Source organism: Equus asinus, chromosome 2 (genome assembly GCF_041296235.1).
Source record: "Equus asinus isolate D_3611 breed Donkey chromosome 2, EquAss-T2T_v2, whole genome shotgun sequence".
Lineage (NCBI taxonomy): Eukaryota > Metazoa > Chordata > Mammalia > Perissodactyla > Equidae > Equus > Equus asinus.
Window position 1 is genome coordinate 27,575,335 of NC_091791.1, and position 26,574 is coordinate 27,601,908.

The 26,574-nt window shown below is 48.2% G+C and overlaps 3 protein-coding genes across 22 annotated transcripts in view; 1 reads left to right on the plus strand and 2 right to left on the minus strand.

Moving 5' to 3' along the window:
- The window catches only part of WBP1L (WW domain binding protein 1 like), a 53,864-nt gene extending 51,217 nt beyond the window's left edge, over window positions 1-2,647 (minus strand). Inside the window, exon 1 of the mRNA XM_014852070.3 lies at window positions 2,390-2,647. Coding sequence (XP_014707556.3) covers window positions 2,390-2,479 — 90 coding nt within the window. The 5' untranslated portion in view covers window positions 2,480-2,647. The remainder of the gene's footprint in view (window positions 1-2,389) is intronic.
- Window positions 2,648-5,795: 3,148 nt separating this feature from the next.
- SFXN2 (sideroflexin 2) lies at window positions 5,796-26,033 on the minus strand. Of its 20 annotated transcripts, none has more exons than XM_070484141.1 (13): window positions 25,905-25,957; window positions 25,413-25,642; window positions 15,213-15,397; window positions 14,861-15,031; window positions 13,650-13,748; window positions 12,775-12,850; window positions 12,367-12,452; window positions 11,028-11,088; window positions 10,572-10,638; window positions 9,872-9,921; window positions 9,483-9,532; window positions 7,856-7,903; window positions 5,796-7,025 (listed from the first exon to the last, which is right to left on the minus strand). In XM_070484141.1, the coding sequence occupies exons 3-13, from the start codon at window positions 15,380-15,382 to the stop codon at window positions 6,926-6,928; spliced, it is 978 nt and encodes a 325-aa protein (XP_070340242.1). In that variant the 5' UTR covers window positions 15,383-15,397; window positions 25,413-25,642; window positions 25,905-25,957; the 3' UTR covers window positions 5,796-6,925. The 20 variants fall into 20 exon arrangements, 16 of the variants coding, with proteins under 16 accessions (XP_070340242.1, XP_014707510.1, XP_070340227.1 ...); XR_011494059.1 differs by having other exon boundaries at window positions 5,802-7,025; window positions 7,697-7,903; window positions 25,905-25,962; XM_014852024.3 differs by lacking the exon at window positions 25,413-25,642 and having other exon boundaries at window positions 25,905-26,033.
- An 8-nt stretch (window positions 26,034-26,041) lies between these two features.
- ARL3 (ARF like GTPase 3) overlaps window positions 26,042-26,574 on the plus strand; it is a 32,691-nt gene continuing 32,158 nt past the window's right edge. Inside the window, exon 1 of the mRNA XM_014852011.3 lies at window positions 26,042-26,371. Within this exon, the coding sequence (XP_014707497.1) occupies window positions 26,369-26,371 (3 nt within the window). The 5' untranslated portion in view covers window positions 26,042-26,368. The remainder of the gene's footprint in view (window positions 26,372-26,574) is intronic.

The window sequence follows — 26,574 nt, forward strand, 5'->3', positions numbered from 1 at the left end:
GAACCCTCTAACCATGCTATTTACTGGTTACCGTGAACGGCCTTTACAGATACTTACAGAAAGACACAGGTACAAAGGAAAAGCAACAGTTCGTTCTGTCAACATCTATAATTCTTAACTTTACCAGTCCTCAGGGTTATAACTTTTCTAAAGAAAATGTATTTCTCCTGCCAGTTTATGAATTTAACTAGGAAAATAAAGAACCCCAACTAAGCTTAAAACTGAAGGGTCTAGCCCTAGAAAAGGGAATACACTGCAGCAGAAAAGGAACTCTCTTCCTTTCACCTGTTATTTCTAACATACAAAATATATTCTAGGGAAAAAAACAGAAGGCACTTCAACAGATAAATGAATAAACAAGTTGTAGTACAGCCATACAATGGAATATTATTCAGCCATAAAAAGGAAGGAAGGGGGCTGGCCCCGTGGCCGAGTGGTTAAGTCTGTGCGCTCCGCTGCAGGCGGCCCAGTGTTTCGTTGGTTCGAATCCTGGGCACAGACATGGCACTACTCATCAAACCAAGCTGAGGCAGCATCCCACATGCTACAACTAGAAGGACCCACAACGAAGAATATACAACTATGTACTGGCGGGCTTGGGGAGAAAAAGGAAAAAAAATAAAAAATCTTTAAAAAAAAAAAAAAAAAAAAGGAAGGACCAGTACATGCTATAATGTGGATGAACCTCAAAAACATAATGCCAAGGGAAAGAAGTCAGACATGAAAGGTCACATATTGTAGGCTTCCATTTATATGAAATATCCTGAAGAGGTAATTCCACAGAGACAGAAAGCAGACTGGTGGTTGCCAGGGGCTGGGGGAAGGGAGGAACAGGGAGGAACTGCTTAATGGGTAGGGGGTTTTCTTATGGAGTGATGAAAATGTTTTGGAACTAGACAGAGGTGGCAGTTGCACAACACTGTGAATGTAATAAATGTCACTGAATTGTTCACTTTAAAATGGTTTAAATGGCTTAAGTTACGTGAATTTGAAAAATTCTCATCTCATTTGAAAAATTAATTGGGGCCGGCCCAGTGGTGCAGCGGTTAAGTTCACACATTCCGCTTCTCAGCGGCCCGGAGTTCACTGGTTCGGATCCCGGGTGCAGACATGGCACCACTTGGCAAAAGCCATGCTGTGGTAGGCGTCCCACGTACAAAGTAGAGGAAGATGGGCATAGATCTTAGCTTAGTGCCAGTCTTCCTCAGCAAAAAGAGGAGGATTGGCAGTAGTTAGCTCAGGGGTAATCTTCCTCAAAAAAAAAAAATCAATTAATTTTTAAAACAGAGAATACTAACGGACAAAACAAGATGCACAGGAGAAAAGACAGCCCCTAAGCTTCTAGGGAAAATGTAAGTATTTTTGCTGGCACTCTGCTTCCACTCTTGATGACAACACAAAGCTCAGGTGTTACACTGTATAGACTGCCATCATGCTGTGTGTGTGTGTGTGTCTAAAAAGACAGGGAAGGAACAGAAAGTGCAGAAAACAGAATGGTAAAGCCTTGCCAAATGCAAGGGAAGGAGGGGTGATTCCCCTAACTGCACCCCACCCAACTTGGCACCAGGAGTACCGCTCCCATTAGGGTTTCGACATGCCAGCCGGAGCTGGAATCAGCACAAGCAAGCTCCTCTGCCTGGATCAAAAGCAAGCTACCCAGCAAGAAAAGCTGGGGTGCTCCATTTGCTGCCGGTATTGACATCAGCACTACCCTTTGCTCAAAAGCCGCGAGCTGGCCCAGATCAGCATCAGCGACTTGCTCTCCCAGGCCAGCCAGCATAACAGCAAGAGCCTGCTGTAGCTCAAGTGTGCCCTCCTCCTGAGGGATCCCTGTCTCCTTCATCCCACCTACCCTCCAAGAGTCCTACCTCCAACACCATTAAAAATGGGGCCAAGATGCCCTCAGAACTTTCCCCTGTCCAGTCTGAAATAAATATCTTCCCATCCCCTCCGCCCTCAGGCCAGCTCAATAGCCCAAGTACCCCTACCCGCACAGACATACGCCCGGCATGGCTGCCCTGAAGACCTGCTCCACCGGTGCACACAACCGCGCCCCACCTGTCCCAGCTGGGCACCGCTAGCCAGTCACAGTCATCTCAGCCCACCCCACCTAAGTGCCGTCCCAAAGGCCTTCACTCGCTTGGCACCATGCCTCTGCCATCTCCCTGGCACCAACACCGTCACAGGTGTCCCTCAGCTAACCACCGACGCCCCCTTAGATCCTATCCACTTCAGGCATGGGTGTCCCTCACGGGACCCCTCAACTCCCGGCAACAACACTCTTTCGGCCCCCTGCAGCCAGGCAGCGAAGCCATCTCCAGGCCCCTCCAGCCAGGCCTCGACGACCCCTCAGGCCCCCAGCCTGGCCCGGGCGCCCCCTCCCCCTTACCTGCGGGGGTTCAGCCCTGGCTGACAGGGGGCTGGGCAGCGCCTGGAGGAGCAGGAGCGCCATGCCACCCAGGAGCCTTCTCCTCTCCATCCCCCTCCTCCTCCTGCTCCTCCTCCACGGCGCCGCCACCTCCCTCCTCCTCCTCCTCCCTCTCCTCTTCCCTCTTCTTCCTTCTTCCCTTCTTTTCCTGTTTCACTCTCCCCTCCCGCTTCCGGCTCTGCTCCACCCCGCCCCAGCCCAAACACCCTCCCAGACTCTGGGGAGGTTCTCCTGTTCCAGCTCTGCGTTGGTCCTGCCCTTCGTCCATTGATCAAAATAGCCGTCGATCAAATCGAAGTTCCGCCTCCCCCATGAAGACGGAAGACCAGAAGGATCCAGCCAATGAAAAGTAGGAGGAAGCCGGGCCATCTTGAGTGCTGCGGTCGCGTATATGCGTCCCACTCCGCAGAGAGTGGCGGAAGTAACTCTGGTCGGGGGGCGGGGCCACCTAGAATGTGTACAGCATTGAAAAGTCTAATTCGGGTGCAGCCATCTTGAGTGTGGCGGAAGTACTAGATTTCCACAATCTAAGAAAGAGAGGAGAGGTTTGGTGATTCTTAAGGGTATTGGCAAATAAGTTATTTTTAGAAGGTAATCGGGCGCTCCTTAAGAAGCAAACTAGTGCAATCTAAAAGTCCTTTTTTTTTTTTTTTGTCTTGAAGCACAGCGGTAGTACGAGAGTCCCTCTCCTGGTCTCAAACTGCCCAAGCAGTAGCTTAGGCCAATTTGAATTCCCTATGAGGCAGTAGCTTTACCTGAGGCAGTGTTTTGTCACCCCAAGTTCCAGGGACAAAATTCTATTGACTCTCTCTCAGAAATAGCTCTGAAATTCACCCCCATTGCTTCAATCCATGTTCTCATCTTCTGGCTGAATACAAATAGTCTCCCCGCTGTCCGGCCACTTGCCAATTCTTCCCTCTCAAATTCCTTTCACACACCACAGCAACGGTACTCTAGTACATAAACCCAAACTTCTCACAGCTTTCTCTCTTTAAATACTTCAACTACCTACAGGACCTATAGTCCAAGCTTCTCAACAGGGTCCTTGCTGTGTCCTGGTCCCTGCATACTTCTCTTTATCTCACCTTCTGCCACCAAATTTTCCCACACATTCTGCTCACACTGAACACGTAAGAGATCTCCACTGTACTGTGCTATAGTAGACATAACTTTCTTTACACATTACACATACAGACCCCTGTGTACAAACTCTTAGTTCCCACCCCCTTGTTTCTTGTTCTGGATTCACATAACTTACAACACAGTGTCTCTAATCTATAATATCTGCCTGGCTGACCCCTCCTACTAAATTTGCTTTTGGTATGGCACACCAGGTCTTATTCATTTTTTAAGAAATCCCTACAACATCCTGCACAGGACCCAACCATGAGCTTAATCTATGTTAGTAAAACAAACAATCAAATGAAGACCCACGGCAGAGAAGCCAGCTGCCTGTAGCTGCCAATTTCCTCTCAAAAACCTGCCAAAGCATTGTACAGCCTGGCCCAGCCTAGCCCATAGCTGAGCCCAGAGGGAATTTGTTCTTGGCTTAAACGGTGGCAAAGTGGGGAAACAGGTAAAAGTGAAGAAGTTGAAAGCTTGACAATGTCCATAGTTCTGCCTATCTTAATCCTGTTTTTCCAAGTGCTCCAAAAGGTGTCAAGTATTTTTGCCAATCTCAAGTTTCTTAGAAAGTCATCCATCCTACAAATAGTCTCCCTAGAGAGGTAAAGATTGAGTGCTAAGCAAGGGCCCAAATATTTTCATTGCACAGGGTCTCAATCCTGGCCTCAAAGAGTTATAAGTCCTCTATATAAAGGGCAGGTATCATCATCATTAGGAAACCCCAATGGTTTCAATTTGGCAACACAGAAGATTTTGCCCCAACTTCCCTTTCTCCCTTTACCTGAGAGCTCAAACTGTGCTACCGGACAGGACAAACATTAAACCCTGCACAGTCTAGATTAGCACACCCCACACCAAGGCATTTTAGTCACCCTAACCACCTCTTTCCACACCCCACAGGAATCCACTCAAAGAAAGCAGAGGCCTTACAAAATGGAGCTGAGATGCAGTTTGAGTGAACACTTTTAAAACTGCCTCTGAACTGTAGCCAATACATACTTTTCCAAAAGAATAGTCGTCTATGAAGAGAGGAGGAACACCAGGAGGCTTAAGGAGCTGGGAAGGAAAGAAGTTGTCCGTTCTTGAAAGAACATCAGTGCGGGATTGCTTCCGAGCTCTGGTAATATTTTTCCTATTTGCCTTTGGAAATGGGCAAAGCTGAAGCCAGACCTCCTAAGAAAGCCAGCTCAAAGACACAGACTTTTCCGTTTAGACATCAGCTAAAATCACACTGCACATATTACAGCATGGATGAACTTTGAAAACATTACGCTAAGTGAAAGAAGCTGGACACAGAAGACCACATACTGTGTGATTCCATTTATATGAAATGTCCAGAATAGGCAAATCTACAGAGACAGAAAGTAGATCAGAGGGGCTGAGGGCGAGGGCCTGGGGCAGGGGGATGAGGAAAATGGGGAGTGACTGCTAATGGGTATGGTTTCTTTTGGGGATAATGAAAATGTTCTAGAATTAAATAGTGATGATGGTTGCACAATTTTGTGAGCATACCAAAACCAAATGAATTGTGTACTTTAGAAGGACAAATCTGTTATATAAATAATAATTTTTAAAAATAGGGAGAAAAAAATCAAATTGCAGCCAGCACCTTGGCCTCAGGGAGGATGCCCTTTCTCTTTAGAGCAGTGGTCCTTCAAGTGCAGCCCCCAGACCAACAGAATCAGCATCACTGGGAAATTACCAGAAATGCAAATTCTCAGGCTCCACTCCAGACCTACATAATTAGAAATTCTGGGGATGGGGCCCTACAATCTGCGTTTTAACACACCCTCCAGGTATCCTGATGCATGTTCTTAAGAACCATCACTTCAGGGGAAACTTTCTATGTAAAAGGCCAGAAAGTAGATATTTTAGGCTTTGCGAGCCACGTACATAGAGTCTCTCTTACATATTCTTCTGTTACATATTTTTCTTTTTTATAACCCTTTAAAAAAGTAAAAACCATTCTTAGTTCCCAGGCACAAAAAAACCCCAGTGGATTTGGGCCCTTAAGCCGTTGTTTGCCAATTCCTGCTCTGGAGCAATACGGCTCCCGTTCTGGTAGTCCTCTGGAGCTTCCAGCAAAGATAGGGGGATTTCTCCTCTGTAATACGGGAAATGAACAATGGCCTCTAGGCATCCAACAGGTTCCCCTTATAGTTGTGATACCCTCCCTCCACACCAAGGCCCAAGTCAGACCAGATCCTGCTTTCCACGCAGGCATTATTAACTCAGTCTGTAAAAGGGTCATTGTGCTCTTTCAAGAAATTTATTTAATTCACAGCGATGTCTTTTGAACAGTCAGTAAATTCTACTAGACAAAACTCATACAGACATTGATCTCAAGTAAGCCATAACAGGCCCGCCCCCGCCCCCAGAGCTTGAGAAATCGCCTATAGAATCCAACCTGGGAAGGGCGAGCAGCTGTGCTTTGCTGTGTGTCCTTTAAGGCTCTTTGGTCCTGGCTGATTTCCTCTTAGCAGTGTCCAAATAAACCTTCCCTTTCCTATTCAGTACACACCAGTCTTTGGTGTTTAACCCGATGGGCTGAGGAAGGGAGGCAGCCTGGAAATCATACCCATTACAATGTGGAGTTAATGCCTACATACATCCTTTTTACTCACAGTTAGTGGATTTATCTTTTAAACACAGAAGTAAAATCAGACATGATTTTAGGGCAGGAGAACAAAGTCAGTGTCAACAGACAGGGTTTGAAGCACCTGAAACTCTGCTGCCTCACACGGAGCTTTTTCAGCATGAAGAACTCCTGCGTGCCTGAGAAACTCAAGTTCAGCAGCTCTCCCAAAGAAGCTTTCGGACTAGGGGGCATGCGGAAGAGAATGAGGAAGAGAGCAGGAGAGCCCCAAGGTGACACAGACCTCTTCCCTCGCCCTTCCTGAGTTAGCTAGAATTGCATGGGTAAGAGGGTCCACAGCTTGAGAAGACGAGGAGGAGGGAAGAGGAACAGGAGCATCTCTTTGTCCCAGGGGCTCTTCCCTAATCTTGGCTGGAAACAGAATCCCAAAAGTTTCCTGATTTCTCCAAATGGTTTGCTTCAGTGTCTCCCCCAGGTCTCAGCAACTTCTCCCTGAGGGGGTCCTGGTCTCCAGGGGATGGGGGTGAAGGATGGAGCAGACAGAAGACTTGATCTTTGCTCCCCTTGTTCACCTTTATCCCCTGGAGTCCAATAAACCAGGTGCCTGGGTGGAAGCACGAGGCATCCTCCCACCCCCTCCTCCCCACTGCCCCCGGCCAATCCACTCTGGCCTTCAGGCCATGTTGGCAAAGAGGAGTGAGGGCACAGGTATACACAGCAGCTAAGGAGGAGCTGGTGAATATGGGTATAGACTGGTCCTTGCTGGGATGGGGCATTTAGAGACCCTTATTGAAGTAGACATAAGGCACGAGTTCTCTATACTTGGCCCTGATGGTGTCTTGGAGCTCTGGTTCCAGGTAGGAAACTGGCAATTCACTGAGAAGAGAGGAGAAGGGGGTTATGAGCATGCACTTGGACAAGCAGCAAATTACCCTCAGATAAAGTCCATCTCAAATGCCACCTTTAAGAAGCCCTTCTGGATTTTCCATCAGAATTACTAATGGCCTCTGTATACCACAAAATGTTGCTTTTACTTCTATTCAGGCCCGACTCATTCTCCCTGGTGCTAAACTTCCATCTTCTGTACAAGATTACAAGCACAATGCTCAGAACACGGGAGATGTCTAGCAGATGACTAAGAAGTACCAAGATTACTAAGGAAGGGGAGACCGGCATCTTCTCAGTTTATATTCAAGCTACACCTGGTCTCCTGGAGCTAGTCTTCCCTCTGCATCCCAGTTTCATGCTTCCTTTCCCTTTTCCATCATCCCTACTCAACCCCTCCTCCCCTTCCAGGACACGCAAAGGAAGTAGAAATGTCCAAGTCGTCCACCCTCTGGCAAACGTGAGCCAGAATAGGTACCTACCTCCTTGCTCAATTTCAAAGGCCAGATCCAGCCAGGGGAGATGTATCTAATAACCCAAGGAGCAAGGACAGAAGGTCTCTTGTTCTTCCCCCATCTGCTCTCCAAGGCAGCCCTTGCTCCACTGGGAGGGAGCAACTCAGCTCTCTGCCCCTTGGAGATCTGTTTTGGTTTACCATTCACCTGGGGTTAAGAAGCCCAGAGTTTAGGCTGATAGGCATTTGTCCTTGGACAAATGATGCCCTTCCTGCCCCTCCCTCTCTCCTTCAGGACAGCAGGCAGGTCAGGGAGAGCAGAGACAGGCTGTTCAGTAAAACAAAGTGAAGAACGAAGAGCTGATACCATTTCTGAGGGAAAAGCCCACATGCCACTGGCACCATGAAGATGAGGCTGGAAGAAAGGAGAAACCAAAGTGTCAGGGGCAGGCCTGTGCACACCCCATCCCAAGCCCCCCAAAGGAAGGGGGAGATGCCCATTCCCCTGGCCTGCCTTCCAGCAGGCCCAGAGCTCCTCTCCCTCCAACCCTTCTCCTGGTCTCCTCAGCAGGGATACTCATTCTAGCATGGGATAAAATCAGCGCCCCCTCCACCTCCCGTCCCTCACCCCACATCCACCTCTGGCGTTCGAGCAGATGAAGAAGATAATAGAATCACAAAGGAGCACGAGCAGCAGCCCTACAGACCACAAGTACCCGATGACATGCAGGGAAAGCAGTGAGGGGCAGAAACCCAACGTCCTGCTCCCGTATTCACTGAACACCTGGGCTGTTGGAGAGCAGTAAAGGGCAGTTTCTCCAACTTCACTGTGCATACAGATAACCCGAGGAGCTTGTTAAAATGCAATGCTGATTCAGGAGGTTCTGGAAGGGCCTGAGAGTATTTATTTCTAGTCAGTTCTCCAATGACGTGGATTCAAAATCACGTCTTACAGGATCTGAGAATCTAACAGATCTGGGTTTGTATTCCAGCTTTGCCACGTACTAGCTGCACAATCATGGGCAAGTCACCTTTGAACCAGCAGAGGGAGGACAAGAGTGCCTGCCCTGCAGGGTTACTGTGAGGATTAAATGAGATAACAGACGTACAGCACCCGGCCCATGGTAACCACTCCTTCAGTAGTAACTCATTTAGCAGAAGATAGTATAGCATGATGTCAGACTGCCCAGGGTCCAATCTCGGCTCCAGCTATTACCCTTGGGCAAGTTTCTTCCTCTCTCTAAGCCTCAGTTTCTCCATTTGTAAAAGCAGATGATGACAGTCTATCAGTATACATACCTCTAGGGTTGAGGGAATTAAGTGCAATTATAGACGTGAAGCATTAGCATGCGGGAGACACAGAAAACATTCAGTACGTGTTAGTTGTTGTTGTCATTAGCCTTGCAAAGCACGATTAATGCCAGGACATGTCCAGTCAGTGGCAGGCACCTGCCATGACTTGTGCTGTCTTCCTCCTGGGTGAGGCTGGGACACTTGATAGCCGGAGGCTGTCTCATCATTTTTGTCTCATCTTATTTACTTATTTATTTAGAGATGTAATTGACATGTAACATTGTGTAAGTTGAAGGTGTAGAACATGTTGATTTCATACACTTACACGACATGAGAACAACCACAGCATTAGCTCTATCATGTCACATAATTATCATTTCTTTTTTGTGGTGGAGTTGCCTCATAATTTTTGTCTCTTGTCTAAAACTGTTCCAGATTTAAGGTTAGAGGGGAGACCCTGGGACAGGAGGACACCCAAGCACGCAGCTTTCCACACAGATGTGTGCATAGAGCCTAGCGAGCCTGACGCCCTCAAAAAAGATGGGGCAGCAGCCCTCTAGATGGACCACAGGTGTTCTGAGCTCGGACACTTTTGAAGTCAGGTAAGGGAGCACATGTTCTCCAACACGGGTGACACAAGAAGACAGATCTGGGGTGCCCCAGCCTCCATAGAACCCAAACCAAGAAAACACGTTACTCACAAGCACCCAGACAGCATAACCTGCAATGGGGCATGCAGGACCTTGACTTTCTGCACAAAAACAAACAAAAGAAAGACCCACATGGGACTTACCTACCTTAAGGTGAACCCCATGCCTGCCCTGCCAGCGATCAGCCACCTAGAAACCCGGAGGCATGAAAGTCCTGGCTCTGAACGGGGAGAAGGGGGTTCTCCTTGCTTTCTGCAGACAAGGCCAAGAAACCAGGCATGGTGTCTGAAACGGGCAGCCAGCAGGGACTGGTGCGGGCCCTACTCGAGTGAGATGAAGGGTGGGAGCTAGAGGGAAGGGTAAGAGAGTCAAGAGCCCCCATGCACAGGTGTGGTTGGGGGACTCTTGGCAGAGACGACCCCAATGAGAACCCCACTTACCTTCATGAAACACAGTTTCTCCAGCCTTTCCATGAGGACTGGCAGCAAGACTGGAAGAGACCAGGGGGAAGCTGGTGGGAGAGCTCTAAGGCCTTCCTCAAGACCCCTTTGCAAAGTCAGATCAGGGAGGAGTGATTCCCTCCTCTTCCCCAGAAGTTCCAGAAAATACTTTTCATTTGGGAGAAGAACAGAAGACTACATAGGCAGGGCTACCCCCGACCTCTCTCCCAAGTCCCAGCAGATGGGTGCTTCCCAAACTTGTCAACCTGCACACCTGCAGTAACAGGAGGACAAGTACCACAGGCCCAAGGCATCCTTCTCACAACTAAAACTGTCTTTGAAGGCTCCTGCAAGTAAGTTTTGCTTCCTACTGTCATGCACCCCTGCTGGAAGCAAAACCAGGGCAGGGGATTTATTTTCTCTACCACTGTCTCCCTAGCACCCCACAGTGTCCAGCACAATGAAGGTACTTAAGGAATACTTATTGAACGAATGTAACTATCTCCCCCAAATCTCTGATTAATTGATGTTCCAAGAACTACAGTGCGGTTCTCCTGTGGCTTTCAGCACTCAAGCAAACAGCGTGAGGAGCACAGTTGTAGAGGCTGGGGTCCCACCTCCCACCCGAAAGCTGGGTGTAGCTGAGGTCTCCACCACGTGTTCCAGGGTCCCCCAGGATGGGAGGGCTTCCCCATCTTACTCATGCCAGGGGCTGCCATGGTGATCCGAGAAATAACCACTTGGGTGATGCCTATGGCTGCAGCTCTCTGTGGGCAGAAAAGAGTAAGTTGTCAGGAATGACCTTATCCAGTATCCACGGGCTGCACCAGAGGGCTGGGTCAAGGTCAGGGTTGTGGCTAAGTCTGAGATGGTAAAGGGGAACGGACGGGCCTGCCAGGGACTGAGTAACTTCACCCAACCCTCTCCTACCCAGCCAGACTTTTATGGTTTCAGGATCATAAATGATAGAGCAAGGACTTGAGAAGCCTGTTGTGAAGAGAGAAATGTAAAGAAACTCGATGGGGAATGAGGAGGGAGGCAGGGAGAAGCCTTCTCAATCCTACAATGGAGCCCAGGCCCGCTCTGACCACCAAGGACAGGACAGTGTGGGAGAGGGGATTTTCTCCTCCTACCCCAAAGGGAGCCCTCTACTCACCCGGGACTGACCAATCTCATTGTCATTCCTGTCCTTCACACAGATGCCCTCGATGAGTTCCCTAAACACAGACAGGAGTTCCTGGATGTGAGAAAGGGGTGTGGGAAGCCTGCCAGCAACGTGACACACCAGGGGACCAAGGCCAGGGTACCCAAGCTCTAGGAAGCCACCTCCTGCAGCCTAGCCCTTTGGTCTTCCTTCTGCACTCCAAGGAATGCTATCTCAGAAGTGATCTAAGGCCGTGGCTAAGAGAGCTAGCCCTGGGCCCAGACTGAATCCTGAAACTGCAGAGTAAGTGTATGATCTTGAGCAAGTCTCCTAATCTTTCTAAAGACTCAGTTATCCTCACCTGCAAAATGGGGATAATCATGGCACCCACTTCATAGGACCTGGTGAGGATTAAATGGGGTAATGCCTGCAAAGCGCTTGGCCCAGTGCCTGACACAGAGTACTGCTCTGCAAACAGTAGCTGCTCTCGTGATCATTCTCAGGCCAGTTCTTGACTAAACCCAAGCCCAGGTAGGTGACTGGGACTCACTCATTTGTTGGGAAGGAGCAGCTGGGTGGGAGAGGGAGAGAGGAGAGGAGCAATGACTATTCAGGTAGTGTGCTCTTTCTGCAAGGTCTATTGTGATAAATTTCCATTTGCTGGTAATCCCAAGAAAATGTGGCTTGTGGATATTGGTGATGACGATGGAGGGGATGATGACAACAGCAGCAATAATAGCTAACACTTATGCAGCATTTGTTACATTCCAGGCAGTGTTTTGAGCGCTTTACATATATTACATCATTAAATTTTATAACAGAGGAACAGCTATGCTTTCTCTAGTCAAGAAACAAGAATGAGACACAACGGGTTTTTCCTTTTACCTTTCCTCTGTGAAGCTTAGAGCCAGGTGCCTGGAAAACTATCTACTCCTCTGGCTTCTTTCAAAGCTTCTTGGTCCTGTTCTATCTCTGGACACCTCACTCTGCTGCATTTCATTCTGTAAGCCATCCCCAGGGCTTTGGAAGTAGGCAGAGTTCACGACTTAAATACAGTTGTAGTAGAAAGGACACGATCTAGTATAAAACCCCACAGATCCACCCTATCCCCCGATCCCACACCATCCAAACAATGACTCCCTGAACACTCACCACAGATCAGACCTAAGTCACCCACCACTTCCGGGGCCATCACCGTTGGAGCAGCCAATCCTCAAGGACCCTTCAGGGGTGCAACCCAGCAGCCCTCCCCACACCCACCTCTGCCCCAGGAAGCCACCCGCTGCCTTGGTTTCTTGCCCCTCCCCTAACCTCATGGTTTGTAGGGAGGAAAAGGGATCCTTGTACTCACTGCTGTCTCATCATTGGAATGTTGACACAGTTAGCTGCGGCCACGGCAGCAAAAGGCACCCAGCGGCCCACCAGGGGTGGTGCTTTCTGTTGGTGGAAGGGAACAATGGGAGTTGCTCAGGCTCACTGAAAGATGGAAATGGAGAGGGATGAAGGACTATAAAACAAGAAATCAGACCTCGCTACTGCCACACATCCAGACACCAGTCTGGGAACCCAGACTCCCTCAAAGGCCCAAGAAAGACCAATCTGGGGACAGCCCTGCTGTATTTCCCACTACTTCGCTGGGCTCTGGCCATACCCAACTAACCCAGTCTGGAGAAATGTCCCCTGCCTCGAGGAAGAGGTTTTCCCTAGGACTTTGCTGCCCCCTAGTGGCCACCGTGCCCACAGCAGCCCCAGACCATACCTTTGTCAACATGTTCATGCTAACAGCAGTGGCCACGGCAGTGGTTGTAGCTGAGATGTAGGAAAGGGCCATCTGCCTGGTGAAGGAGAGAGATGCTTGGGAGTGGGGAGCCCTGCAGGCTGAGGGCAAGACCATGGATTGAGTGAGAAAGTCTGGAAACGGGGCCTCATGCCTGAGAAGCTCACATGATCTCTCCCCAGCCTCATCTTGTGACCGGGCCCCTGACTCACGATGCTCCAGCCCCCTTGGTTTCCTTTCAGTACTTTAAACATGCCAAGCTCTCTCCTGCCTCGGAAGCTTTGCATGCTGCTGCTCCCTATCCGGGGAATTCTTCCTTGGGCTCTTGCCTGGCTAAATCCTTCTCCTTCAGAACTCAGCTGAAACGTCAGCTCTGCAGAAAGGACTTCCCTGACCAGCCGATCTACACAGACGCCCCTCGGCTGTTCTCGATCTTGTCACCCTGTTTATTTCCTTAATGGCAGCAATCACAGCCTGAGATTATTGTGCTTGTTTTCTTAAAAGACCTTAAATTCCCTGAGAATAGGACCACACATCTCACTCAAATGGATCCCCAGCACCTAGAACCATGCCTGGCATATAAACACACTCAAGAAATATTTGCAGAATAAATGAATGAACACATTTTGAATTGGTCTAGGAAGAAGATACTCTCCTAGTCAGCCTAAGAAAATACTTCCAAACCCTGAAAAGGGAGACTTGGTCACCGGCCCAGGGAGGACTGACGGCCCGGGAACCCTTCAGAAGGGCTGTACCTCCAGAGGCAAGAGGACAGCCACGTGCTCCAGACCCACATGGAGTTCAGGTCTCCATGACCTGAACCAGGGTTCAGTTCTCCTGGGGTTCAGCTCTCCTACCTGAGCGATGTGGGGGAAGCTGCATTCCTGTTGGTGTAGTTGACCAAGGCATTGAAGGACTGGTTCACCCACTGCCAGAAGATCACCGCCGGCATCGTCCTACCAGGAAAGGAGGCCCGGAGAACAGGAGAGACAGAGGGCTTGGTACACACCAGTCCAACCACATCACCTGCTATTCCCTCAACAGCTCCCATGCTGTTTTATGCACCTGAGCTTTTGCACAGGCTGGCCCCCTGCCTGGAATATCCACTCTCCCTACTTCTGTATGTGGTTAAACGCTGCTCTGCCTAGAGAGCACTTCTTCCTTGGAACCTTCTCGACCCTTCCACTGCCCTTCCTGAGACACAGTCAGCCATTCCATGCTCCCTGTTCCCACAACCCCACATTCTTCCCACAACCTACCACTTAGCAAGCTGGACTGAAACTGTTTACTTCCTGGTCTCCTCAACAAAACTGGGGGCTCCCTAAGGGGAGGGACTAAAGTCCTTATATTCCCAACACCTGGCCCAAGGCCTGGCTCAATAACTGGACAAATGGATGTGTCCAGGACGAGGAGGGAAGGAAGAGAGGAAAGGGGAGGAGCCACACATCCAGGAGCTGCAGAGAAAGTTTATTCTCTCCCCAACTGGCCTGAAAGGGTCTTCCCATTTTTTTACTGGAATATTACATGATAAAAAATACATTAAATTACATTGTTTAATAAGTACTTTTGAAGAAGGAATTAGGATAGCTTATTCACTGAGCATTCCAGAGAGGACTGCCTCAGTTAAAATCCAGGCACCAATGTTTCCTGGCTGTGTGGACCTGGACAAATTACAGAACCTCTCTAGCATCTCAGTTCTTCATCTATAAAATGGAGATGATGATAGTACCTCTCAGTAGGGTTGCTGAGAAGACTAAAGGAGGTAGTATATGCAAAGAATTTAGCACAGTGCCTGGTATCTGGGAAGGGATCAATAAAGATGATGATGATTACTATCATAATATGGCTCCTTTTTTTTTAAATACTTTTTTTCACTCTTTCCAATCAAAGGTTATGAACACCTGTCTTGCCTGAAGACCTCCAGCCTCACGGTCCATTCTTAAGAGGAGGTAATTATAGTATACACACTTAGAAACCAGGTCAGGTTGGTTATGTCAGCATGGTTCTGTCCTCTGACCCACATCATCCAGGCAGCTGCACCTCTCACTGCCTGCCTCCCGGGTCCCACCTGTAGAACTGGAGCATGAAGCCGGTGATGATCATGCCACCAGGGACCTGGAAGGACATCCGCCCAATGACGTTCATCTTCTCCCCAGTGTCAGGGTGGAAGGCCGAGTCGTAGAGCTTCTTGGCATACAGCAGCTGCTCGACTTGGGTGCCTGGGGGCACGACCCCCGTCCTGCCACCCAAGGACAACAGGCAGAATTACCTCCCAGTCCCCCTGCCCTGAGTCACCCTGCTCTCACTTCTCCCTCCTTCCTGAGTTCTCTGCCTATTCCCTCATCTTTAGTCTCCACCTCCTCCCTAGGGGACCCATCAATGTCACCCGTGCCTCCAGCTCCCTTCCCCTAACCACTCACCTACTCTTCTCCACCATCACCTTGGCCCAGTCCAGCTCCTGCTCTGGTACCAGGACAGTGCGGGGGTCCGTGATATTGAAGAAATGCTTCACTCGCCCCAGGAAAGTGCGCTGGTCCCAACGGGGGGCATCGATGTTAAAGCCAGACACATCACCTTCCATCTTGCTCATACACAAAACTGTGGGCTTAAGGAACAGAGGAAAAGTAAAGATTGTCTCCAAAATCAAAGCTTGCCCCAGAAGTCCTGAGCACCTCTCGCTGTTGTAGACTGCCTCCTTTCACCAGCCACTAGCATCACCTGACTCAGCTTGGGGAGTCCAAGTGAAAGGCCACCAGACTCAGCAATTTGGCACCAACATGTGTTTCTTGAGTGCCTGCTGGTGGCCAGTCCTGTGCTTGATCAGGCCATTTGGGAGACTGGGAAAATGGACAATACAAGGCCTGTCTTTGAGGAGCTGAGTCTGACTGGGGAACGAGAGCCCATCCATGGAACAGTATATTTTATGTACAGCAACAGTAAGTACAGGAGAGGAGAGGAAGTACAGATAGGGGGGCACAGCAATCAAAGGGGGCTTCCTAGAAGAGGTGGAATGCAAGTGAGGCCCCAGAAGATAGAACAGATTTATCTGAAGGAGGTAGAAGGCATGGGATCACATTAAAGGTAAAACAATCACAGATAAAGGATGACATGAACAAGGCATAATCACTTTCCTCATTTCAGTGTGTTTTTGTGTGTGTGTACGTGCACACGTGGCACATGCCAGCCCTGTGAGAGATCCCGGGCCATGGTTGTGACTGAGGCACCACACCTGCCCTCGAAGAGTTACAGAATGGGAGGCAAACAGACAAGTCAGTCAATAAGTACAGTAGTGTGAATAATGCTGTTGGCAGACACTGGGAGCAGTGGAAAGCCAGAGAAGAGGGATCTGAAACTGAGATGACCATATCTCCCAGTTTGCCCGGGGCTGCTGTCCTGGATAATTATTCACAGCACCCTTTTTGACTTTCAAAAGTGTCCAAATTTGGCCAATAAATTATATGGTCACCTTATCTCAAATGGATGAGGGATTCTGAACACGCTTTGTGAGAGCAAGAAATAAGCAATGTTTTGAAGGATGTGTAAATGCTAGATAGATGGAGGACAGGTATCACAGGCAGAAAGAAGAGCCAGTGGTGAAAGCACCCAGCACCCATGGAAACCTGACAACGATGACAACAGCTAACACTTGCTGAGCTCTACTCTGTGTTAGACACTTTCCTTGGTGCTTGACAGGCATTTTCTGAATTCAGCTTCACAATAACCCTATAAGACAGATACTCTTGAATTTAACCACATTTTATGGATGAGAAAACCAAGGCACAGATAAGTAACTTTACCAAGTCACACAGGCACTACCCAGTGGCAGAGCCAGGAGTTTCATTCAGCCTGATTTACTTCAGAACCCTTGCCTACAACTTGCTTCTGGAATCCATGACTCAAAAAGCTAAGGCAGGTCTGATATGTAAAAAGCTGGGAAGCTGTCACTCCTGCCTTCACAACAAGACCAAAGCTAACAAACTGAAGATCACCAACTCTTCTTAGGCCCATCAGAGAACTGAGGTCACAAGGCAAACTACCACCTCCAACCTGGAGAGACAGGCAGCTACAGGGAATCACAGTTCCCCAGAAGCAGAAGCCCCCCTTTGGGGCAGGGAGCACTGGAAAAGCTAAACTGTAATCGACAAATTGCTGGACGCTCAGTGTGGACAAGTGTGACTATTAAAAATTCCAGGAGGACTTGGTCTTAGGTGTGGGACCCACATTTTGGGGAGTTTTACCTCCAGGAGCCCCACCAGGTTCTCAGGGTGAAGATCAGAGAAAAACCCCCTAGTGCTTTTGGCAGAGAGATGGGAAAAGTAGCCATTTTGAAGTACAGCCAGAGCCTTCTGTTCTTAACAAGGTCTGCCCTCAAAGGGAACTATTTTACCAGAATCTAACTGGCTTGGAGGCAGGAAAACACCCAACTCCAGCCCCTTCTAGCCTTCCTGTCTCACTTAAAGGGGTGAGGAGAGCCTGAAAAGCTCTTGTGAAGATCCAGGGGTGCAGGCTCCCCCAAAGACTGAGCCCTAATCATAAGACGCTCTCCCTCCCCTCACACTTCACCACGGCAACAACAGGGCTCCTGCATCATAACACGGAGAGCTAAACAACAACAGAAAGAACTGCAAGTCTCAGAACTTAAGAAGAAGGCTCCAGAAACTCAAAAGACAACCGGGGAGAGGAAATGTCAGCCTTTGACACTTAGACCTTCAGCAAACAATAAACACAGCCTAACTCCTCACCAGATAAACATAAAACCTCACACACATCTGGCTTTCAACAAAGAATTACAAGGCATACTAAAAGGCAAAAAACACAGTTTGAAGAGACAGATCAGAACCAGATGATAGAGATTTTGGAATTATCAGACCAGGAATTTTAAATAACTATGATTAACATGTTAAGGACTGCAATAGGAACATGGACATTATGCAAAAACAGATGAATAATGTAAGCAGAGAGATGGAAACCCTAAGAAAGAATCAAAAGGAAATGTTAGAAACCAAAAATACCGTAACAGAAATGAAGAATGGGGGCCAGCCTGGTGGCATAGTGGCTAAGCTCTCAAGCTCTGCTTCAGTGGCCCAGGGTTCACAGGTTTGGATCCCAGGTGTGGACCTACACACTGCTCATCAAGCCACACTATGGTGGCATCCCACCTACAAAATAGAGGAAGACTGGCATGGATGTTAGCTCAGGGACAATCTTCCTCAAGCAAAAAGAGGAAGATTGGCAACAGATGTTAGCTCAGGGCCAATCTTCCTCACCAAAAAAAAAGAAAAGAAGAATGCCTTTGATGGGCTCATCCATAGACTGGGCATGGCCAAGGAAAGAATCAGTGAGCTTGAATATGTGTCAATAAAAAATTCCCAAACTGAAAAGAGAAAAAAGAATTTAAAAAACAGGATAGAATATGTAAGAACCTTGGGACAATTACAAAAGGTGTAACATACATGCAATGGGAATGCCAGAAGGAGAAGAGAGAAAAGAACAGAAGAAATATTTGAAATAATAATGACTGAGAAGCCTCCAAAATTAAAGACAGAATCACTGCAGAAAATCAAGACAAAGAAAACCAAGAAAGAACCTATCGATGGAGGAAAAAAACACTTTATCTATAGAGGAGCAAAGATAGGAATTACATTGGACTTCTCTTAGAAACCATGCAAGCAAGAAGAGAGTGGAGTGAATGAAATATTTATTGTTGAAAAAAAACTCATCTACCTAGAATTCTGTATCCAGCATAATTAACCTTTAAAAGTGAAGAAGAAATACAGACTTTCTCAGACAAACAAAATTGAGGAAATTTGTCACCAACAGACCTGACTTGCAAGATGTTAAAAGAAAATGACATAGATCATCATAGACATAGGATCTAGTTGAGAAAGAAAATGATATAGATCATCAACTAGGATCTATATAAAGAGTGCCAGAGAAGGAATAAATGAAGGTAAAATAAAATGTAATTCTTAATTGTTAACAGTTAACAAATAGATAACAGTTAATTCAAAATAATAATAGCAACAATGTATTTGGTGATTTTAGCTTACAAATAAGTGAACTGAATGACGGTATGTATACATATGCTATATATGCATATATATATATATATGTGCAATATTTCAACGCTATTAGGAAAAGGAGGGAGGAATTGGGAATACTCTATTATGAGGTACTGGCCCTACCAGTGAAGTATCGTGTTATTTGAAAGTGGACTTGGATTAGTTGTAAATGTATATTACAAACTCTAAGGCAACCACTAAAAAAATTTTCAAAAGAAGAATAATCAACATGCTAAGAGAGGAGAGAAAATAAAGTCCCATAAAAAAGCTACAGCTTTTGAACTTTTGCCTGAAAATTTCAGGAGGCCATTAAAAGATTTTAAGGAGAGTGACAAGATCAGATGTGTAGTTTAGAAACAACACCTTGGGCAACTGTTTGAGAATAAACACAGTGTGTTAGGACTTCATAGGAGACAGGGAGACCAGCTGGAAGGGAATCGCAATAATCCAGGCAAGAAGTGGGGCTCCAATGAAGCCAGATGCACCAGAACAGAGACAGCGAACAAAAGGAGAGAACCTGTTCAAGCAGCAGAATCTGAGGACTTCCTAAGCGACTGGGTATTGGAGGAATATTATCAGTCAGGGCTCAGCCAGGGAAGTAGAATATATACATACCCTTTATATGCATGTATATACATATATATATGATATTGATAAATATATAAAAATTGATACAGTACAAGGAATTAGCTAACTGGCTTACGTAATTTTGGGAGCTGGCTAAGCAAGCCTGAAGCCAGCAGGGCAGGGAGTTAGGATGGGACCATCCTGGGGGAAGGAGAGCAATGCAGGCCCAGCTGTGGCTCGAGTCTCTGACCTGTGGGGGGCCTAGCCCTCTTTTAAAGGGATTCCGTCGGATTAAATCAGGCCACCCAGGATAATCTCCCTTTAGATTATCTCAAAGCCAACCAATCAGGGACTTTAATTATATTTGCAAAATCCCTTCACCACAGAACCTAAATTAGTGTTTGATCAAATACCTGGGAGAAGGTGTGTGTATGCCACAAAATGGTGACTTCTCCCTCAGCCCACTTTGAGTGGAAACATGCCAGAGAGGGGATCCTGGGGGGTTTCATTTGGCCTAGCCAAGTAGACACATCACAAGAATCTAGAGTGATACCTAGGGTTTCTGACTTGGGCAATAATGTGCTGAGAGAGAGAATGTAGAAAAATAGGCTTTAAGGGAGAAAACAGTGAGTTTGATTTTCCACGTGTTGAGTTCCAAGTGCCATGGGGCTTTTTTTTAAATTGAGATATAATTGGCACATAATATTATATTAGTTTCAAGAGTACAACAGAATGATTTGATATTTGCATATATTATGAAATGAACACCACAATAAGTCTAGTTAACATCCGTCACCATACATAGTTACAAAGTTTTTTATTATTGTGATGAGAACTTTTAAGATCTACTCTCTTAGAAACTTTCAAATATGCAATACAGTATTATTAACTATAGTCACACTGCTGTACCATGGGACTTTTTTTTTTTCTCTTTGCTGATGAAGATTAGCCCTGAGCTAACATCTGTGCAAATCTTCCCCTACTTTATATATGGGTCGCCACCACAGCATGGCTGACACAAGTGGTACAGGTCTGTGCCCGGGATGCAAACCCCTGAACACAGGCCACCAAAGCAGAATGCACTGAACTTAACCACTATGCCACAGGGCTGGCCCCAACATGGGACTTTCTTAAATGCAATAGGTGGTCACCTGTATCAGGTTCTTAACAAATGCTATTCTCTGTCCAGAATGCTATTCCTTCCCCTCGTCACTAAATAACACCTACTCATAACTTTTTTTTTATAGGAATAATGTTCAGATTTAACTCTATATCTTCCGTGACTAGGTCATTTGTCTTTTTTCTTGAAAATATCACCTTAACTGAGGATTTTCCATATACATTAAATTACAAGTTCACAGGCACAGCTTGAGCAAGATTTTAAAAGCTATCTTCTTGAGTTATACGATGATCTAAATCCAAAAGCACTCACAGAATTGAGCAAACAAAGCCAGTATTTGCATATTAGGGAAAGGAAACGCATTGCTGATGGAAGCCACAGATCTAATAAAAAATGTTTGTTTTTTGTGCCTGATCTTTTATTTTTTTATTTATTTTTTCCTTCTTTTTCCTCCCTAAAGCCTTGGGGACATAGTTGTATATTCTAGTTGTAGGTCCTTCTGGCTCTGCTACGTGGGACACCACCTCAACATGGCCTGATGAGTGGTGCCATGTCCATGCCCAGGATCCAAACCAGTGAAACCCTAGGCCACTGAAGCAGAGCGCACGAACTTAACCACTCGGCCACGGGGCTGGCCCAAATTAAATGTTTTATATTAGGTGGTAAATGAAAGAATTCCACTCAAGACCACCACCTCAATAAAAACCCTTGGGTTGGGACCATCCCGGTGGCGCAGCGGTTAAGTGCACACGTTCTGATTTGGTGGCCTGGGGTTCGCCGGTTCGGATCCCAGGTGTGGACATGGCACTGCTTGGCAAGCCATGCTGTGGTAGGCATCACACATATAAAGCAGAGGAAGATGGGCACAGATGTTAGCTCAGGGCCAGTCTTCCTCAGCAAAAAGAGGAGGATTGGCAGCGGATGTTAGCTCAGGGCTAATCTTCCTCAAAAAAAAAAAACAACAAACCCTTGGGTTATTGCAGCAAAGGAAGCAAGGGAAGTTACAGCAAAGCTACCTCAGAATAAATAGCAGCCTTAAAAGCAGATGCATTAGCAAATAATTTCAAGGACTCCAGCTATCCCCCCCAAAAAAGTAGCCTTTTGCTCTCCAGAGACAGTCTAGAGTTACCCACAAGGACGCACCTACCCATCCTTCAGATCTCGGCTTAAACCTCCTTTCCGCAGAGAATCCTTTGAAGGACCCCCTTCCTTCCTCCCAGGCAGCTAGATCAGGTGCTCTGCTGTAAGCTTTCTTGGCTCCATACTTTGTCTTCAGAGCTATGCCAGTTTGTCGCAATACTGTGTGGTTTTATCTTACTTAATGCCTACCTTCCCACCAGGCCATAAGCTCCTTGAAGCCAGAGGTTGCGTCCATTTTGCTCACCCCCGTGGCCTCAGTGCCCAGCACAAGAATTCAAGTATTTGCTGACTAAGAGGTCCAGTTTGTCAGCAATTGGATATTTAGGCTTAAAAAAAAGCACAGAGGTCTGGGTTAGAAAGAAAACAGTGAGTCAGCAGCATTGAGGTAGTTTAAGTTTTCCAGTGAGAACACATAGAAGAAGAGTAGAGCTGAGGACGTACCCTCACAAACCACTATATTTAAGAGACAAGAAGAAAAAAGGAAGCCCAAAAAGATGAGAAAGAACAACCAGAGAGGCAGGAGGCGAGAGTAAGCAACAAATGGGGTAAAGGGGGAGTGGTGGTCAGTTTTTAGATTTTTTGTTAGGGTGGGAGACATGTCGCAAGTTGATATGCTGGGGGTAAGTCATTGCCCCGGGAGGAAGAAGCCCGGCGTGGAATCTGCGTAGCACCCTTGCCCGGCCCTGACTCACCCACTGAGCGGCAACCCCTGGAGAAGTCAGCAGCCAGACAGCAAGTGTCCACTGCCGGAACTCCAACTTCGGCCTCTCCTGCTCCACCACGGAGCCCACAAGAAAGCTCTGGGCCCTGCCCTCCGGGGACAGGCTGACTTGGCCTCCTGCAGGCTGGTTCAAAGACCGAAGGCATTGCACCCAGTCCTAACTGAACCCAGGAGTGGGAGGGGAAAGAGTTCACTTTCCTGACTCTGCACGAAGCCAAAAGGATTCGGCCTGGCCAGCAGATCACACACCGCCTTGGCTTACAGAGGCCCATGCTCACACCCGAGGGAGACAGCCCCATGGAGCAAAACGCTATGCCACCCCCACCTCAAAACACACACACACACACACACACTTCTCGGACATCTCTCTCCACCCTCAACCCAACAACCCAGCACTGGAAAGTCCTCTGTCTTTCACAATGGAAGCACTTCTACCACGACGCGGTAATCATTTGCTAAGTTATGCAAGGACCTCTGCCTTCACTACAGAGGTCAGGATGGGACCTGCGCGTCCCTGTCTTATGTAAAACATAAGGCCAAAAACACCAATCTAAATTCTATGTCTGGAACACTTCCTCCCACACCATTGCCCTCAATGGGGATAGTTTTGTGCTTCCTTCAGGGCAAAATCAAGCCCTTCGGTTACATACTCCCAAAGCGTCCTGTCCTCCTTTGCGGCATGCCGGGCTTTTGTGATTGTCACTTTCTCGTTATTTAAAGTTATCTGTGTAAAGTCTGCCTCCACTGACAGATCGTAAGGTTCATGCTGTAGCGCTCACCTGTCCTCTAAAAATACTTACTGCCTGCCTGAAATGCATTCCAACTTGTTCTGGGGTTCTCTTGGCATCAAGGATGTCACCTCTGTTAATTCAAACTCCGAACCTGCCTTGGTTACACAAGTAAGAGCTGCCTTGCTTTCACAAAGCTGCAAATTGTCTACCCACCTATACTGGGTCCTATCTGGTCTCTAAGTTTTCTTGCACAGTTACTCTCCCTCTTCCCACATAAGCCACAACTAGTACTCCCTAAAAAGGTCACTCTCATGTCCAGGGTGGCCTCACTTTTGAAGGAACATGGTTCCAACACTACTGGGAACAAGGGAGGAAAGGAAAATCAATCAGGTAATTGACCGATACCTCCCTTTCCTTCTGGGATTAGAGAATGTCACAGGTCAAAGACGTTAGGGATCCAAGATCTCAGTTTACAGAAGAGGAAACTAACACCTAGACAGGTTCACACTGATTGAGCCAGCATGCTGAGCATCTGTGCCACACACGTTCCTGCGCTAAGCACTGTGGCAGACATGACAGCTGAACAACTAACAGATCCAGTCCTGTTTATCCATCCAAAAACCTAACAATAGCTAGGGCGTTATTTTCCCAAGGTCAAAAGGCTTAGGGTCACCTAGATAGGTCCTCTATCAGCTACAGGGTGCTTATCTTAAGAAGGAAAGAAAGAGGGGCCGGCCCGGAGGCGCAGTGGTTAAGTGAGCACGTTCCGCTTCAGCAGCCAGGGGTTCGTCAGTTCGGATCCTGGGTGCGGACATGGCACTGCTCATCAGGCCATGCTGTGGCAGACGTCCCACATATAAAGTAGAGGAAGATGGGCACTGATGTTAGCTCAGGGCCAGTCTTCCTCAGCAAAAAGAGGAGGATTGGCAGCAGATGTTAGCTCAGGACTAATCTTCCTCAAAAAAAAAAAAAGAAGAAGAAGAAGAAGGAAAGAAAGAAAAAGAGAGAGAGAAAAAAGAGAAAAAACCAAATAACCTACTACCTCTCCTGAAGTAATGCTCATCCTTCCAGAGAGAGCTGATTTTCTCTGGCAAACACTATCAGAGCTCGCACAACAGGCTTCCAAACCTCCTCTGGGATATAACCTCTTGCAAGGGTGGTGTGTGGGGAGAAGTCCCAAGATTTCCCTGTTTGTAGCCCCAGGTAGGGAGAGAGAGAAAATATGATCGCTGGTACTCACATCACAGGAAGATCTAGGCGGCCAAAGACCCAAGAAGGTCAGCCACAAAGACTGCTGAGATAGGCGAAGGTTGGTGGCAAGGCTGCCTACTAGAAAAAGTTGGAGAATGAGACTAATAATTAAAGGAGCTGGCCCAGGTATATGCCTACGTCCACTCACGTGACTCCAAGGCACCGTGACGTTAGACACCAGACAACTTAGAAAGAGAAGGCTGTCTTGCCTTTTTCAAAAAAGAATCAACAGGCTGGAGATGGGTGGACTGTAGAAGTGCGTGTGTATTCCAGTGAGAATGGAACTAACCATTCATCTTACACCTTAGTCAAGGTTCTGAACTGTGTCTTCTCTCCAAGGATCTGAAGCAGGTACGCAGGTAGCAGATGTTTAAACAATACTTTAGTTGAATGCATAAATAGCTAAGCACCATTCAGGGAAAATGTGCCTTCATTCCAATAGTCTTAATTAGGTTGGAAAGCCTGCTGGCAGGAAGAGGGACAAAGCCCAAAAATCTAGATGAGACTATATTAATAATAGCTTAGCCTTATATAGCACTTCCTATGTGCCAGGCAATGTTCCATGTACTTGCCATATGATAATTCACATAACCCTCACAAGAACCCAGTGAGGTAAGAGCCACACACATCTGCAAACCTCCAGGTGTATCATCCGTGCCCATACTTTATCAGCTCTTAAAACTTCGGGATTTACATCTCAAATTTAAACCACTCTGTTCCTTCTACCTGGACAATACAGTAGTGTTTAAAAGCACTTTCTCAAGAGTGAGAAAGAACTAAGTTCAAGTACCGACTCTTATCGCTTAAAATAACCAGTGTATCCCTTAAAACAACCAATTTCTAGGGTTGTGAGAATGAAACAAAATCTTGTACGAAAAGCATTTCACTAGGAAGGATGTAATTTCCATAAGGGGAGACTTTGTCCCCGCTCTGTCTGCCGAGTCTAGAATACGACCTGGCACATACGTGATAACTCTTCTTCCCGTGCCCTGCAGGGGAAGGAGTGGGGGTAGCACCTCCCAACTCACCCAGAAGCCCTCTCGTTCTTCCTTGCCTGGAACTGCAGGCCCATTTCTGCCTCCTTTGGGATTGCAGAGGGCGCACCGCCTGGTCCAACGTAGCTTAGCAAAACCTAGCCATTCCAAAACGCCTTGCACCCCCGCTGTCAGCTCACTTCAGCGCTCAGGACCAGTCTCCAGGGTGCTTCTTGCCCTCCGACAGACATCCTGCCACCAGCGGGACTCTTCCATCACGGACTCTAACACAGGTGTGTGAAGATGGGTGCGCAACCCATAACACCCCTGCACCTCAGCCTGGCACTCGAAAGCGCCGGGGGTCCTCAGGGAGACGTCCATGGGCAGCCCCAGGCCACTCCTTGCGCCACGTGGCTTCGGCAGGTGGAAGCCCAGCCCGCGCCGCAGCCCCGCCCGGGTAAAGTCAGGACAGAAATCCAAGCTCCCTCCCGGGATGTGGGGACTGACAATAGATGCGGCGGGCGGCCTCCTCCCAAGACCCCTTACCTGGTCCCGAGAGGAATGTACTGAGGCAACTGCCACCAGACAGCCCGCGCTGGAAGTCAGGCGTGGATGCACTTCGGGCCACCGCCCAGGAACCGCCCCTTGCCCCGCCCCCACGCGCCTTCTGCCTGACCAATCTCAGGCCCGGCGGCCCCCGCCAGCCACGTGGGAGAGCCTTCTCCATTCCCCGGGTCTCTATAAGTCAGCAGCCGCCTCTCGCCGCTCTAGCAGCCCGCCTGCGCAGTTGGCGGGGGCGGGGGGGGGGGGCGAGGGGTGGGCGGGAGGGAGAGACACCTTGGCGCGCTTGCGCACTTCGGAGAAAGCGGAGCTGGACCCCGCCCCGTCCTGCTGCTGTGCTCCTCCGCTGTGCGTGCGAGAGACGTCGGGGGCGGCGCCGCAGCAGTTGCCCCTGGTAACGGGGGAGGCAGCCGGAGGAGGAGGAGGAGGAGGAGGGACTCGACGGGAGGATGGTGAGTGTGGGGGCTTGGGCCCCCGGAGCTGGCCGGTCAGCCCCCTCCCGTCCCCAGGCCCAGGGCGGGGCACTGAGCTTAAAGCCAAGGAGGGAATGGGACGGCGCTCAGCCTGCTGTCTGGGTCCTAGATTGGTTTTGGGGGGTGGCGGGGAGCCCCGAGGGAGACCTGGGCCTGGGGAGGAAGGCGGGGCTTGCAAAGGG

What these genes read in the sequence shown, in the direction of transcription:
- SFXN2 (XM_070484091.1), bottom strand. Translation starts at nt 15,382, where the DNA reads ATGAGCAAGATGGAAGGTGATGTGTCTGGCTTTAACATCGATGCCCCC. An exon ending in ATTCCAATGATGAGACAGCA is followed by an intron (nt 11,089 to 12,366) that starts GTGAGTACAAGG and finishes GTCTGTGTTTAG; the next exon opens with GGAACTCATCGAGGGCATCT. An exon ending in GGCATGGGGTTCACCTTAAG is followed by an intron (nt 7,904 to 9,578) that starts GTAGGTAAGTCC and finishes CCTTTCTTCCAG; the next exon opens with CCTCATCTTCATGGTGCCAG.